The sequence below is a fragment of the Gorilla gorilla genome, chromosome 10 (assembly GCF_029281585.2).
Source record: "Gorilla gorilla gorilla isolate KB3781 chromosome 10, NHGRI_mGorGor1-v2.1_pri, whole genome shotgun sequence".
In the NCBI taxonomy this organism is placed as follows: Eukaryota; Metazoa; Chordata; class Mammalia; order Primates; family Hominidae; genus Gorilla; species Gorilla gorilla.
This window is the reverse complement of record NC_073234.2, coordinates 27,993,311-28,010,210: the sequence shown is the minus strand read 5'-3', so window position 1 is coordinate 28,010,210 and position 16,900 is coordinate 27,993,311. Positions and strand designations below refer to the sequence as shown.

General features: G+C 45.2%; 1 protein-coding gene across 1 annotated transcript in view; it reads right to left on the bottom strand.

Moving 5' to 3' along the window:
• Nucleotides 1–13,526, bottom strand: part of CREBL2 (cAMP responsive element binding protein like 2) — a 32,871-nt gene extending 19,345 nt beyond the window's left edge. The window contains exon 1 of the mRNA XM_004052748.4: nucleotides 13,156–13,526. Within this exon, the coding sequence (XP_004052796.1) occupies nucleotides 13,156–13,170 (15 nt within the window). The 5' untranslated portion in view covers nucleotides 13,171–13,526. The remainder of the gene's footprint in view (nucleotides 1–13,155) is intronic.
• Between the last annotated feature and the right edge of the window lie 3,374 nt (nucleotides 13,527–16,900).

Genomic DNA, 16,900 nt, shown 5'->3' with positions numbered 1-16,900 from the left:
ACACTCAGTTAAGGGGTATGCTGAGGAGGTTAACTAACCAACTTTTTCATGTTACACCTCATTGAAGTTTCCCTCTGCTATTGTGATTCTCCATGCCCACCCACTAAAGTGATGCCAATGTATTCCTTTATAAACCTCTGATTTCTCTCTTCTTCTCCATTCCTACTGAGAGGGACAGGGGACAGAAAATTCTAGACAGAAAAGGGTGGGTCCCCGACAAAACCCCATCCTCAAGCCGAAAAGCCTGAAATGACGGCCCAAAATGAGAACTTTACATCCCTGTTTTCCCACTCGAATGTTGCCTTTTCCTAAATCACCCATGGCCCTGCCCCACCCCATCCTGTGCCTATAAAACCCCCAGACGAGACTGGTAGACGAGACTACGGCTAGATGTCAGAGAGAAGTGGCTTGACTTCAGAGGAATGGCTTGACGGCATAACTTCAGAGAAGAGTCTCGCTGGAGACAGCTGGACTTCAAGGGAAGATTACCTACCAGTCCCATCCCCTTTTCAGTTCCCCCTCCTGCTGAGAACCACTTTCATCAGCAATAAAATCCCCTGCATTCACCATCCTTCAATTCATTTGTGTGACCTCGTTTTACCTGGACGCTGGATAAGAGCTTGGGAGCCACAAGTGCAGATACAAAAGGCTGTCACACTGGCCCTTTGTCCTTGCTGGTGGAAGGCAGTTGCCTCACAAGAAAAGGCAGAATCCACTGAGCTATTAACAGTTGAGCTATCCACGGATGGCAGAGCTCAAAGAGCACTGTAACACTCCCTCTGGGGCTTCGGAAGTCTCAGGCACCCCTACCTGGATGCTGCCATTGGGCCTGCATAAAGTTCACTCCTGCTAGCACCAAAGCAGCTGGCCGATTCCCGTGCTCATTCACTCCAGTTCCCTCACTCATTTGCTCACATGCTCCCTCCTGCAAGGAGTTGAGAGTGGTGGGCTAAGTATATGAGGCACCCGTTGTGAGTCCCGTGAAAGGGTCAGGGAAATATCCTGCTTCACTGACTCCCTAATACCAGTCAGGGCACTACTCACAGGCTGTTACAATAGGTTCCCAGTGCATCTCCCCACCATCTCTCCTTTTCCACCCCACTTCCCTGGTCAATCCATTTTGCAAAGAGCTGCCATATTAACCTTTCTTTTAATAACTTTAGGGTGTTTTTCTTCCCTGTAAAGAAGTAATACCCGATCATTATAGAAATAATAAATTTTCTCTAATGGCCCCTGGCCATGTCACCCTCGAGTTCAAGAAAAGACCTCTGGCTCAGCACTACTTACTAAGTCACCATATCCAGTATACTCATTTCTTGGGGCTGCTGTAACAAATTACCACAAATGTGGTGGCTTAAACCAACAGAAATTTATTCTCTGGCTCTGGAAGTCCAGACTGGGGCAGTCTGGTGCATTCCCTCTGGAGGTCATGGGGAAGAATCCATTCTTTGCCTCTCCAGCTTCTGGTGGCTGCCAGCATTCCTTGACTTGTAGCCACATCACTGCAATCTGCCTCAGTGGTCACGCTGCTTCCTCATCTGTCCATCAAAGCTCCCTCTACCTTAGTCTTATAAGGACACTTGTCACTGGATTTACGGCCCATCCACATAATGGAGGATAAGCTCCTCTTCTCAAAATCCTTAATCACATCTTTTGCCATACAAGGTAATATTCATTGTTTTACCATATAAGGTGATAACCACAGGTTCCAGGGATTCAGACATGGATATATCTTTTTAGGGGCCACCATTCAGCCCACTGCATCCAGGATTCCCACAAAAAGCCAGTTCTCTCTTTCATTATCCCCAGCAGGTACCCTCTGTATCAACTCAAGCCAGTCTCCCTAGAGACCACCAGCCTGAACCCCATCCCCTGCATTTCTAACTATACCTACATTTCTATTTTCCCTCTATCCTCCCACCATCCAAAAGGGCAAATCTTGTTTTATTTTGTTAAGATCAGCTCTAGGCCTCTTTCTCTGAAGCTCTCACTGACCACCACCCTCAGTCCATAAGTCATTTTTCTTCAAAGTTCTGGAACACAGAGTTAATATCACACTGAATTTATACGCTTTGTTATATTTTTTTTTTAGTGGACTCACACATTTTTCTATCTCCCCAAGTAGTCTGAGCTCCTCGAGCACAGAAGCTGTGTTTTCTACTTCTTTTGCAACCCCATAGTATCCAGCACAGAGCCAGGCATTTAAGAGATATTTATTAAAAGATTGATAATTTAATGAATAAATGAAAAAGAAAAATCAGCAATATTTTGAAAGTGATTTAAACTGATACTACTACCACCAACAACTTTAAAGAAGTTGTTACAAAAAAAAAAAAAAGAAGTTGTTACAAAGAAATGCTCCCTCTCAGGGATGTAAAATCTGAAAAGCAATTAAGAACTCTTCTTTTATCACCCTTTTTACACTTATTTACATCCTGATGCTCTAATTAAGGCAACTAATAAAAGTTTCAAGTTGTTAAAGTTAAGAGAACTACTGTATTTAGATGAAGTACCAGCAGCCTCAGCCAAAAAGGAAAACAGGAGGGCTTGTTTTGTCTTTCTCTTAAAAACATAAAGAGAAAAGTTATCTCCCACGGATTAAAGAAAAATTAAATATGAATGTGGCTAGCCACTGCTCTTTACCACTTTAAAGAAAAAAAACAAGCAGTGGCGTTTTCATTTGATGTTAAGGCTCCCGTAACTTCCTTCACAGCTGTGGGTTAGGCTTCTTCTCTTTTTATATTTGCCAGACCTACAGAAAGCAGCAAAGTCTACTCACATCTTCCTGCTGCTAACCTTTCTGCCAGTTTTTCTAGTCGACAGGAGAAAGATCAAGTAGGCATCTCTAGCCTGAGAGTTAACTTCTGCCTCTCCTCTCTCAACCCCTATCCCTTCCCCCATCCCCCGCAACTGGTTAAGTCCTCTTTTTAAAAGTCTCTCCACTCTTAGATGGCATAACAGCCCTGTCTTCTGGTTCTCTTACGTCACTGACCTCTCTTTTCAGTTTATTTTGCTGAGTCCTATTCTTCAAGAATCTTCTGATCACTTTAGAGTTTTCCAGGGTTCTCTTTAGCTCTCTATTCTCTTCACTCTTTATCTTTTCAGAATTTTATGCACGCCGCATCAACTGCAACTTACATTGTAAAGTCTCTAATATGGTCTTCAGTCCAGGCCTTTCTTCTGTGCAATCTAACCATGCCAGTGAGAATTCAAAAAAGACCAGGATTTATTGAACTCAGTATGTATTAAGTTATTTTGGTATGGGATCACACATATATTACATTTAATTCTCACAATAACTCAATAAGGTCCTTATTAACACACCCAATCCGTATCTGAAGAAAGTAATATCTGAAGAGATTAAATAATCTGTCCAAAATCACAACAGTTTGAAAGGGTGAAAATGAGATTTGAACTCAAGTCATATGCTAAAACCCATGTTCTTTCATAATTGGACCGTCTGCCTCTGGTCTTGTCCCAGTTCCTACATTTTCACCCTAATCTGTTCTCCATATAGCCATTGGCATTTTTCTTCAAAAACACAAATCAGATTTTGTCACTTCTGCTTTAAAACCCTTCAATGGCTCCCCAACATTTATGGCCTTGGTTTTCAAACCTCATTACACATAAGAGCCACTCAACTGGGAAGCCTATTAAAATTTAAATTCCCAGACCCTATCCCGAAAGAATCTGATTCACCAGGTCTCTTCCACTCTGAAAGATACTGACCCAAATTTGTCAGCCTTGTTTACCAGGTATATTGTAATTTGGTCCCTGCTTATCTTTCATCCTCATCTCTGACCACACCTCTACTTGTGCTTTACGCTGTAGTTCAGGGTTAATAAATCACCGCCCTGCTGGCAACTCAAATACAGCCTGCCGCCAGTTTTTTGTTTTTTTTTTTTTGGTTTGAGACGGAGTTTTGCTCTTGTTGCCCAGGCTGGAGTGCGATGGTGTGATCTCGGCTCACCACAGCCTCTGCCTCCCAGGTTCAAGCAATTCTCCTGCCTCAGCCTCCCGAGTAGCTGGGATTACAGGCATGCACCACCATGCCCAGCTAATTTTGTATTTTTAGTAGAGATGGAGTTTCTCCATGTTAGTCAGGCTGGTCTCGAACTCCTGACCTCAGGTGATCCGCCCGCCTTGGCTTCCCAAAGTTCTGGGATTACAGGCGTGAGCCACTGTGCCTGGCCCAGTTTTTGAAAATACAGTTTTACTGGAACACAGCCATGCCCATTCATTATATTCTGCTTATGGTTGCTTTCATGATACAATGGCAGAGTGGAATAATTCCAACAGAGACCATATGGTGTGCATGGCCCTTTACAGAAAGTCTGTCGATCCTTCTCTAGCTGTACCAAAATACTTACTTTACTGTGCAAGATGCTTTAGAACAGGATATTCCATCTTTCCTGTTTTGGAGGGGACTCTAGTTCTTTAAAGATTCATTCCTACTCTGTAAACCCATGTCTGACGTTCCTCGACAGTTAAGCACCCACTCTTACTGCCCCAAAAGAACTTTGCCTCTATTGCCCTCATTTTCTACCTCACTGTATTGTAATTACTTTTCTATTTGTCTGCCTCACCCAATAAAATGTTCCCTGAGAACAGTTACAAACTCTTAATCATCTTTGCAACTCCAATGCCTAGCACAATGCCTCGTACATATCAGGTGCCCAACAAATGTTGAATGAATTAATAAATAAACTTTTCTGAAAATCTTAAGAGGACAAAACATTCTGAATAAGGTTATTTAAACTTAGATTAAACTTAGATTAAGGTTATTTAAACTTAGATTTCAACTGGTTTCTGTGGTATTTAAATTACTCCTTGGTTTCTGAATTATCTGTAGAGGTACTCAAGTTGAAATGTGCATGTAACCTAGACAAGAAAGGAAGGCGGCCGGGCATGGTGGCTCATGTCCGTAATCTCAGCACTTTGGGAGGCAGAGGCGGGCAGATTGCTTGAGCTTGGGAGTCTGAAACCAGCCTGGACAACACAGGCTGTCTCTACAAAAAATATGTTTAAATTAGTCAGGCATGGTGGTAGGCGCCTGTGATCCCAGCTATTCCAGAGACTGAAGTGGGAGGATCACTTGAGCCAGGGAGGTGGAGGCTGCAGTGAACCATGATTGCACCACTGTGCCCAGCCTGGGTGACAGAGTGAGACCGTCTCAAAAAAAAAAAAGAAAAAGAAAAGAAAAGAAAGCAAGCACATTAATGTCTACTGTCAGAGATTTGTTTAATAGACGACATGGCTCTTTGGTCTTGGTCTTCTAGAAAGTGTTGATGTGAGTAAGAGGACAGGAAAAGCAGAAAATGTCTGGGCTATAAGGCACGGCCCAAGGAAGGTAGCTCCAACTGCAGCAGAGGATGGTTAAGGAGCCAAAGGATAAATGAGGGAATGTCAAAGAGATTTTTTTGCCAAATTAAAATTTTTTTGAGAACCAGCACTACTCAGAACTGGAAAGAATCAGAAGACTTTGGCAGAGGGAGGGGGTTAAAAGGGTAAGAAAAGTGTAAGAAACCTCATTTCCAGATAATCACGTAGAACACAAGGTAGAAAAGAAGTGTGGAGGGAAATGGCAGCTCACATTGGCATGCTGCAGCCAGTAGCTGGCCCACTCCTGCATCAGTCCCTCAACTGGATCTTGACGCCTTAGGATATTTCAATTTATTTATGTGTTCATTCAATAAAGTCCAACATAAAATAAAAAATAAGAACCTTCTATCTATGATCAAAGCCTCTGAAAATAACACATTTCTATTTTCTAACTGAATGCAGCAGGTCAAGGGAGAAGAAACTTTCCTTTTTCTTTTTTCTTTGAGACAGTCTGGCTCCATTGCCCAGGCTGGAGTGCGGTGGTGTGATCTCGGCTCACAGCAACCTCCACCTCCTGGGCTTATGCGATTCTTGTGCCTCAGCCTCCCTCCTGAGTAGCTGGGATTACAGCTGCATACCACCACGCCTGGATAATTTTTTATATTTTTTGAAGAGATGGGGTTTCGCCATGTTGCGCATGCTGATCTTGAACTCCTGAACTCAATCCACCCACCTTGGCCTCTCAAAGTGCTGGGATTACAGGCATGAGACACCACACCTGGCCAAAAAGAAATTTTCATAAAAACAAGCACTTTTTCCTAGTGGTAAACATGGAGGTGGCCTCAGGAGACTACCTTTCTCACACTATCTAACTTAATGACAGAGCTTAAGTTCATTTTATGTCCCACCCCACTGCCCCTGTCCCATCTGGAGCATAGTCTGGAGCAAAGGGTAGTGTAGGTGTTACAAATCTTATACAACAGCATATACTTAAGAATTACTAAAATGATCCCTCTCCCTCTCCCTCCTCTCCCTCTCCCTCTCCCGTCTCCCACTTTCCACAGTCTCCCTCTGATGCCCAGCCCAGGCTGGACTGTACTGCCGCCATCTCGGCTCACTGCAACCTCCCTGCCTGATTCTCCTGCCTCAGCCTGCCGAGTGCCTGGGATTGCAGGCGCGCGCTGCCACGCCTGACTGGTTTTTGTATTTTTTGGTGGAGACGGGGTTTCGCTGTGTTGGCCGGGCTGGCCGGGCTGGTCTCCAGCTCCTGACCGCGAGTGATCTGCCCGCCTGGGCCTCCCGAGGTGCCGGGATTGCAGACGGAGGCTCCTTCACTCAGTGCTCAATGTTGCCCAGGCTGGAGTGCAGTGCCGTGATATCGGCTCGCTACAACCTCCACCTCCCAGCCGCCTGCCTTGGCCTCCCAAAGTGCCGAGACTGCAGCCTCTGCCCGGCCGCCACCCCGCCTGGGAAGTGAGGAGCATCTCTGCCTGGCTGCCCATCGTCTGGGATGTGAGGAGCCCCTCTGCCCGGCCGCCCACTCTGGGAAGTGAGGAGCGCCTCTTCCCGGCCGCCATCCCGTCTTGGAAGTGAGGAGCGTCTCTGCCCGGACGCCCAATGTCTGAGATGTGGGGAGCGCCTCTGCCCCGCCTCGACCCCATCTGGGATCTGAGGAGTGTCTCTGCCCCACCGCCACCCCGTCTGGGAGGTGAGGAGCGTCTCTGCCCGGCTGCCCCGTCTGAGAAGTGAGGAGCCCCTCCGCCCGGCAGCCACCCCGTCTGGGAAGTGAGGCGCGTCTCCGCCCGGCAGCCGCCCCATCTGGGAAGTGAGGATCGTCTCCGCCCGGCAGCCGCCCCGTCTGGGAGGTGTACCCAACAGCTCATTGAGAATGGGCCATGATGACGATGGCGGTTTTGTCGAATAGAAAAGGGGAAAATGTGGGGAAAAGAAAGAGAGATCAGATTGTTACTGTGTCTGTGTAAAATGAAGTAGACATAGGAGACTCCATTTTGTTCTGTACTAAGAAAAATTCTTCTGCCTTGGGATGCTGTTAATCTGTAACCTTACCCCCAACCCTGTGCTCTCTGAAACATGTGCTGTGTCCACTCAGGGTTAAATGGATTAAGGGCAGTGCAAGATGTGCTTTGTTAAACAGATGCTAGAAGGCAGCATGCTCGTTAAGAGTCATCACCACTCCCTAATCTCAAGTACCCAGGGACACAAACACAGCGGAAGGCCGCAGGGACCTCTACCTAGGAAAACCAGAGACCTTTGTTCACCTGTTTATCTGCTGACCTTCTCTCCACTATTGTCCTATGACCCTGCCAAATCCCCCTCTCCGAGAAACACCGAAGAATGATCAATAAATAAAAAAAAAAAAAAAAAAAAAAAAAAAAAGAATTACTAAAATGAGTATCTCAGGGACCTACTACACCGTAGTAAGGCCCAAGGAATCACTGTTAGGTAATATAATAACGATAACGTGTTTTGAGAGCCTACTATGTGTCAGAGTCTGTACTAGGGCTTTAAATGTATCAACCCTAATCTTCACCAAGGCCTCACCTATTGGCCACATTTAACAGATAAGGAAATGGAAGCTCAAAAAAGTTAAATAAATTAGCCAAGATTTTTTCCTTCCCAACTAGCCTAGTAGGAGATCTACTCAGTATTTGAGCTCTGCTACTTAACACTTTCCTAAACCCCCACTTTAGAGATGCCAAATCTGTCTCTTGCTTTATTTCTCTCATTTGCCATTGTAAGTATGTGCTGGCTGGTTTGCTCAGCTGGAGCACACTGATTAATAAAGCCCGAGTACATCAGGGCAATCTCCTTAATGTCACCCTGATTCAATTCAATTCAATCTCTATAAATGAGTACTTTATGCTGTATTAGGCACACTGCTAGAAACTTGGGAGGCAAAGCTATTCCCCATTCAAATCTGTCCTGCTCTCACTCCAGCCAGCTAGATGGCAGAGTGTGGAGAACTCGCAGCAAACTCATTTATCACCACTGGTAAAAACAACTCAGAATACAAAATCTTTATAAAGGGAGGCCCTCACATTATCATCATCATGTTTCCTGACCTACTCACTCAAATACTACCTCTCTATAACTGCTGTTCCTGCCTACTCTGTCTTCTTCCTGTTGCCCTGGTCTTGCTGTCAGCCAGTTTATCATCCTTTATGCTCTCACGGGCACAGCCACCATACTTCCAAACCCGAATCCTCGTCTTCCCTTACACTGAGGAAAATGGGACGAGAGAGTGTGACTCATACAGAATGTGAGGGAAAAGTGTGTTTTGTGTGTATATCTGTATATACTAGGAGGACAGTACAATTTTGTGGGATTATAACTAGGGCACAGAAAACACAGGGCTGGGAGCTGCCAAAGCCTTACATAAGGACAGTTTCACACTGCCTGACTGTTGAAGGAGAGTCCAGTATTATACATGACATGTAAATATTACTCATCTACAACTACAACATGCATTCAAAGTGCAAGTAGAGTATTCCAGAGGCACTCTCCATCCAGAGGCATTTAAATGAATTTTCTTTTTGATGCTCACTAAGGTTTTTAAAGCTGCTGGTTTCTAAGTACTTATAAAAACCATGAATTAATAAAGAGTGAGAATCAAATTCACTGTGCTTACCTGTGTATCCTTTAGGAAGTAATTCACGGATAGCTTGCCCTCAAATTTTAACTTCACTCTTTTAGGCTAAACAATGACATTTTGAACCTTCCTTCACCCCACCAGATTGCTAGTTTTAGAAATAACCTTTATATGATCTTATAGCTAAGTAGCCCAAAATCCTATGTATTTTTCTTTGACTTATTTGAAATTATTGAAGACTTTCAGAAAGTTGTTAAATGTTTCAAAGGTCTGAAAAGGAAAAAACTGAAAATCAGAAAGAATATATTCTGAATCTCAAGTTAGGAAAAATAAAGAACAGTATGTTCTTCTACCATCCTTAAATACCCATAACATTAGTATTATTTTCTCATCAAGATAATGGATACAGTGTTAACATTTAATTTCAAAATTAACACTGAAAGATCAAGCTAGCAAAGACTTTTATGAAATATTATTTCTGCCTTTTGGCTGGAACTGCCATCTTCCAGTAATTCACCAAAATGATTAACACAAAGGCAAAGAGAAAAGGCACCAACAGATGTTCTCCAGGCCTTTTAGAACACATGGAGTTGTTCCTTCGGCCACATACATGGAAACCTACAAGAAAGGTGATATTGTAGCCGGGTGCGGTGGCTCATGCCTGTAATCCCAGCACTTTGGGAGGCCGAGGTGGGCGGATCACGAGGTCAGGAGTCTGAGACCATCCTGGCCAACATAGTGAAGCCCCAGCTCTACTAAAAATACAAAAATTAGCTGGGCATGGTGGCACACACCTGTAATCCCTGCTCAGAGGCTGAGACAGGAGAATTGCTTGAACCAGGGAGTCAGAGGTTGCAGTGAGCCAAGATCACACCACTGCACTACAACCTGGTGACAGAGCAAGACTCCGTCTCAAAGAAAAAAAAAAAAAAGGTTGATATTTTAGACATCAATGGAATGGGGACTATTTAAAAGGGAATCCCTTACACAGATCACCTGAGGTCAGGAGTTCCAGACCAGCCTGGCCAACATGATGAAATCCTGTCTCTGTTAAAAAAAAAAAAAAATGCAAAAAGTTGGCCAGGTGCAGTGCTCATACCTGTAATCTCAGCACTTCGGGAGGCCGAGGTGGCCGGATCACTTGAGGCCAGGAGTTCGAGACAGCCTGGCCAACATGGCAAAACCCTGTCAGCCTGGCCAACATGGCAGGCTCTAATAAACCCTATCTCTAAGAAAAATACAAAAATTAATCGGTTGTGGTGGCACGCACCTGTAATCCCAGCTACTCAGGAGGCTGACGCAGGAGAATCACTTGAACCCGGGAGGCGGAGTTTATAGTGAACCAAGACTGCGCCACTGCATCAAGCCTGGGCGACTGAGCAAGACCCTGTCTCAAAAAAAAATCAGCCGGACATGGTGGCCCATGCCTGTAATCACATCTACTCGGGAGACTGGGGCTGGAGAATCGCTTAAATCCAGGAGGCAGAGCTTGCAGTGAGCTGAGATCGCGCCACTGCACTCCAGCCTGGGGGACAGAGAGAGACTCCATCTCAAAAAAAAAAAAAAAACTAATGCCCTACAAATCTTACTATGGCAAAACTGGAAGAGTCTACAATGTTACCCAGCATTCTGTTGGCATTGTTGTAAACAAAAAAGGGAAAGATTCTTGCCAAGAGAATTAATGTGTATATTGAGCATATTAAGTACTCCTAAGAGCTGACAGCTTCCAGAAACGTGTGAAGGAAAATGATCAGAAAAAGAAGCCAGTGAGACCCTCATCTCTGCAAAAAATTAGCTAGGAATGGATGTGCATTCCTGTAGTCCCAGCCACTTGGGAGGCTGAGGTGGAGGATTGCTTTGAGCCCAGGAGTTCAAGGCTGCAGTGAGTTGTGATCACACCAACGCACTCCAGCCTGGGCAACAGTGCAAGACCCCATTTCAAAAAAAAAAGGAAACTAAATAAGAAAGGTACCTGGGTTCAATTGAAGCACAAGCCTACTCCACCAGTGGAAAACAGCCTGAGCTACTAGAACTTATTCCCTATGAATTCATGGCATAATAGGGGTAAAAAAGACAAAAGGTGTAAAAACGTTTATCTTCATTGAGTAGAAGTGTGATGTCCTGGCCGGGCGCAGTGGCTCACACCTGTATTCCTAACACTTTGGGAGGCCGAGGTGGGCGGATTACCTGAGGTCACTCGAGTTTGAGACCAGCCTGATCAACATGGTGAAACCCTGTCTCTACGAAAAATAAAAATTTAGCTGGATGTGGTGGCACACGCCTGGAGTCCCAGCTACTCAGGAGGCTGAGGCAGGAGAATTGCTTGAACCCAAGAGCAATTCTCGGCAGTGAGCCGAGATCGTGCCACTGTACTCCAGCCTGGGCGATACAGCGGAGACTCCGTCTCAAAAAAAAAAAAAAAAAAAAGAAAAAAGAAAGAAGTGTGATGTCCCCTCCCCAAAGAAAAATTCAAAGCAAAAAAAAAAAAAAAAAATTACTTGCTGATTTTTCTGGAAAACTTTTAGAACGCTACCCTTCTGTCTTGGAAATACCACTTCCCCAATATCATACGCCACGAATGTTACTATGGTAAAACTGAAGAGTCTACAATGTTATCCCGCATTCTGTTGCATTGTTGTAAACAAACAAGGGCAAGATTCTTGTCAAGGGAATTAATGTGTGTACTGAGCATATTAAGCACTCTTATGAGCTGATAGCTTCCTGAAACTCGCCCCCCTTCTGTCTTGGAAATACCACTTCCTATTAAGAGGGGTTTACTACTTCACAAGCAATCCGTTCCTCTAGGTGAGTAACAATTCCAGAGTACTGCACTGGGCTTTCCCTTCCATCTGTCACTTCCTCACAGCCTTCTACATGAAGAGGAAGAGAAAACAAGAAGGAAAGAATAAAACAAGGAACACTGAGAAGTTGGAAATATTTTGAATCTCTCTCTGAGTATATGTGAAACAAAAACTGCAGCAGCAGCAAAAAAAGACACCCAAACAAAGGACAAAGCTATCGTAAAGAGTATGCCAAAGACTGTGAAACATAAGACGCTGAGAAGCACAAAGAAGGACGGTTTTTACTTTAAAAACTGGCAAATTTTAGAAGTCTGATTCCTTAAAATAAAAAAGTCCAATTCCAAAACAACCTGAAACATCAATAAACAAATCCCTGACCATCCCTATCTTCAGGAAATAAAACTAAACACTAATGTGGGTAGATGTAAAGAGAGAAAGGCGGCCAGGCGCAGTGGCTCACGCCTGTAATCCCAGCACTTTGGGAGGCCGAGGCGAGTGGACACCTGAGATTGGGAGTTCGAGACCAGCCTGACCAACATGGAGAAACCCCATCTCTACCAAAAATACAAAATTAGCCGGGCATGGTGGTGCATGCCTGTAATCCCAGCTGCTCGGGAGGCTGAGGCAGGAGAATCGCTTGAACCCGGGAGACGGAGGTTGTGGTGAGCCGAGATCGCGCCATTGCACTCCAGCCTGGGCGACAAGAGCGAAACTCCGTCTCAATTAATAAATAAAGACAAAAAGGCTATACATAGATAAACTATTTGGATTAACCAATAATGAACATTATCTATTATTTTATAATCATAAAGTAAGTGATTTGGACAGGGAAATTGGATGGTGATGGGCTATTAAGGTTAACAAGAGGAAAATCAGTATTTTTTTAGAGAAGGCTTTCTAGTGGAGGTTAAACTCCACACTGGCCAAATAGCAACAGGAGCTTAGCGGTGTTCCAACCAACCACAGGAAATAGCTCAGAGAGGGAATGAACTGATTATATGAATGGGGCATTGAGTAAGGGAGCCTGAGAGAAGGGGAATCGTCAAGTGGAATAAGGCTGGTTCAGCGTGCACTAAAGTCTCCAAACTGGAGAGAGGAGGCAGCAAAACAGTGCAAGAAGAAAAAGTACAGTAGTTTCTTATCTCGACAGGCAAGTTAAGGACTAGGGGTTGCACTACCTGGAAAGCTAGCAAACGCCCTGTGAGTGAAAAATTTCCAGAGAGGGCCCTTCCTGGAAAAACGCAGCCCCGGTGTTCCCTGATTTCCTGGCTGGGTACCATCGGGCAGTGGACTGGAGAGGCGCAGGGATGTTTTAGGCAGGTGTCTCTTGGGTGTTGGCGTGGACTACATAGCGGAGGTTCAGCCGCGGGACTAGCATTGAGCGACAAGAAGGCGGCGGCGCGTGCAAACCACAAGACTTACCTTACTGTCATCCATCGCGGCAGACAGGCCGGCCTGGCCAGGCACTCCCTCCCGGAGCCCTCCCCGGCTCAGCCGGCCTGGCCCGGCCCCCGCCCCGAGGAAGAAGGGGATATGGTTCTGGCTGCCTCCTCCTCTCGCCTAACAGTTCGCTTCCCTGATGCCAGAGTCACGGGGACGAGGGACCAGTTCAGGAATGGCAAAGCGGACCCTGGAGGCGGCCCCAAACGCCTCCCTTCGCCGCCGCCGCCTCCTCCTCCCCCTCCATGACAGTCTCTGGGTGTTTACAGACGCTCTGGAGAGCCGCCGAGACCGGAGAGTGGGCGGGAGCGCTGTACACGGAATGGCCCCTTCGGCTGCCGTAGCACCGCGGCATTCTGGGAATTGTGATTTTTTCTTATCACAGTCTCTGCGCTACTGACTGGAAAAAAAACTACAATGTCCACATAGCCTCATTAAGGGGCAGCTGTTTTCCTTTTGCCTACTAGCTAGCGCTGAGGAGGCGGGGCTGGGCTGAAGGCCCAAAGTGCGCCTGACCTGAAGTTTTGGCTCCTAAGTGCCAGGGCCTGGAATGGCGGGGACGGGAGTTTGGTGCTCTGCGGAGGCAGCCCTGAAGGCGGGGTGCCGGAAGCAGGCCCTCCTCTGGGACGCTGAGGAAACCCTAAAGGTTCTTTATTTTAAAAAAAAAGAAAAACAAAAACTAAGAATGTAAAATAGTGCAGCTACTTTGGGAAGAAATTTGGCAGTTCCTCAGAATATTGGCCACTCCCATACCCAAGAGAAATTAAAACGAGTGACTACACAAAAACTTGTATATAAATGTTCTTTCCTAGCAGCATTATTCATAATAGTCAAAAAGTGGAAACAACGCAAATGTCCTTTACTGGATGAATGGATAAACCAGTGTGGACTATACAAATTAAGAAATACTGGCCAGGGGTGGTGGGTCACGCCTGTAATCCCAGCACTTTGGGAGGCCGAGGCGGGAGGATTGCTTTAGCCCAAGAGTTCGAGACCAGCCTGGGCAACATAGCAAAACCTGTCTCTACAAAAAAATACAAAAATTAGTCGAGTGTGGTGGCACATGCCTGTAATCCCAGTTACTGGGGAGGCTGACATGAAAGGATCACTTGGGCTTGGGAGGCAGAGGCTGCAATAAGCCAAGATTGCACCACTGCACTCCAGCCTGGGCGACAGAGCCAGACACTGTATTTAAAAAAAAAAAAAAAAGAAGAAGAAGAATGAAAGAAGGAAGAAGAACTACGAAGGAAGAAGGAGAAGAAGGAAGAAGAAAGAAGAAGGAAGAAGACCCATATAGTAAGATTCAGTCTCTACAAAAAAAATTAAAAATTAGTTGGGTGTGTTACAAAAAATTTAAAAATTAGTTGGGTGTGGTGGTGGTGCTTGTAGTCCTAGCCACTCGGGAGGCCCAGGTGGGAGGATCGTTTGAGCCCTGGAGTTGGAGGCTGAAGTGAGCTGTGATCACGGCACTCCAGCCTGGGCAACAGAGCAAGACTCTGTCTCAAAAAAAAAGGAAAGAAATATTATTCAGCAATGAAAAAAAATGAAGGCATATACACACTTCAATATGTCTGAACCTTGAAAACTTTATGTGAAGTGAAAGAAGCCAGACACAATAGGCCACATATTGTATGATTCCATTTATAATGAAGTGTCTGGAACAGGCACATCTAAATAGACCAAAAAATCCATTAGTGGTTGCCAAGGGCTAGGGTTGAAGAATGGCAGGGATGGAGGGATCCTGGAAAGGAGAGTGACGGTTAATGAGTACTGGGTTTCTTTTTGAGGTGATGAAAATGATCTAAAATTCAGCCGGGCATGGTGGCTCACGCCTGTAATCCCAGCACTTTGGGAGGCCGTGGTGGGCTGATCACCTGAGGTCAGGAGTTCGAGACCAGCCTGACCAACATGGAGAAACCCATCTCTACTAAAAATACAAAGTTGGCCGGGCCTGGGGGAGCATACCTGTAATCCCAGCTACGTGGGAGGCTGAGGCAGGAGAATGGCTTAAACCCAGGAGGTGGAGGTTGCAGTGAGTTGAGACTGTGCCATTGCACTCCAGCCTGAGCAACAAGAGCGAAACTCCGACTCAAAAAAAAAAAAAAAAGAAAAGAAAAAATGATCTAAAATTGATTTTGGTGATGGTTGCACACCCTGTGAATATATTAAAAACCACCAAATTGTAGTTTAACTGTAGTTAAACCACTTTAAATGAGTGGATTATATCTCAATAAAGTTATTTTTAAAATAACTGGCTGTGTCCTCATTTAATAAAGTCAGTGAGCTTGTTTTTACTGTTGTTTTTGTTTTGGCCTACCTCGGGCCTTTGAGAACTTGACAAAGATTGCATATTTGTCAATGCTGCTCCCGAAGAGCCCTTTGGCTCACACCTTTTCAAAGACTCACAAAGTGCTTTGTCAACCCTTGCAAAATCCAACTGAGGTAGAGTTCTCAGATTTAGCAATATAGACACAGAATACCCAATTACATTCGAATTTCAGACAAACCGCAAATACTCTTTTAGGAAAGTGTGTCCCATGCAACTTTTTTTTTTTTTTTGAGACAGAGTTTCGCTCTGTCACCCAGGCTGGAGTGTAGTGGTGCAATCTCGGCTCACTACAGCCTCTGCCTCCCAGGTTCATGCCATTCTCCTGCCTCAGCCTCCCGAGTAGCTGGGACTACAGGCGCCCACCACCACGCCCAGCTAATTTTTGTATTTTTAGTACAGACTGGGTTTCACCGTGTTATCTAGGATGGTCTCTATCTCCTGACCTCGTGATCCGCCCGCCTTGGCCTCCCAAAGTGCTGGAATTACAGGCGTGAGCCACTGCACCCAGTAGGTGTATTAACTTCTAAAAGTACAGTGTAAATCCTCAAGGACTTTATATCCAGGAGGTGACATACAGAAAACTTAGATCATTCACTAAACAAAGCATCTGGTAAAAAATAATACACATCAAGTTTAATATCTATGTGGTGATAAGTTGAAGGTAAGAGGATGTAAAACTTGTGGGCAGGGAAAGCTGCGCATCAGACTGATTAGAAGAGCAAACACAGCAAAGTGTTTTTTAAATGGTTAGGGGAAGAATGTGCTCTCAGCATCCTGGGTGTGTTCTATATCTATGGTTCTCAATCTTTTTTTCCTATATCATCTTCTTCAAAAGGAACCTCCAAGGCATGCAATTCCTTTAAAAAACACATACATTTCTCCTCTCTTCACTCCCTCCCCAACAGTCACAAACACATTTCATATACTCTCAGACACCCCACATAGAGGCACTGTTGGCCTATGTTGCATCAAGCCTCTGTCACTGCTATGGAGTTTCTTGTAGTAACTTTCTAAGTAGCATGGTGCACACCCACTCCTAATGGGTCTGCATGCCTCCATGCCCTCATCTATCTGTCTGCCTCCTGGTCCCCTCACCGCTGGGCACAGGTGTCTAAACAGAGCCAAGATGATCATGTTACTCCCTGGGCCACATGGGTTTTCTTGGGCTCATATCCCCTGGGGAACATCACAGAGAAAGAATGCTCATTAAAATAGCTTGTTAGGCCCCAGCTGACTTTCCATTTAGTTTGACACTATTTTTTTTTCTTTTTTGAGGTGGAGTCTAGCTCTGTTGCCAGGCTGGAGTGCAGTGGCATGATCTCAGCTCACTGCAACCTCTGCCTCCCGGGTTCAAGCAATCCTCCTACCTCAGCCTCCCAAGTAGCTGGGATCATAGGC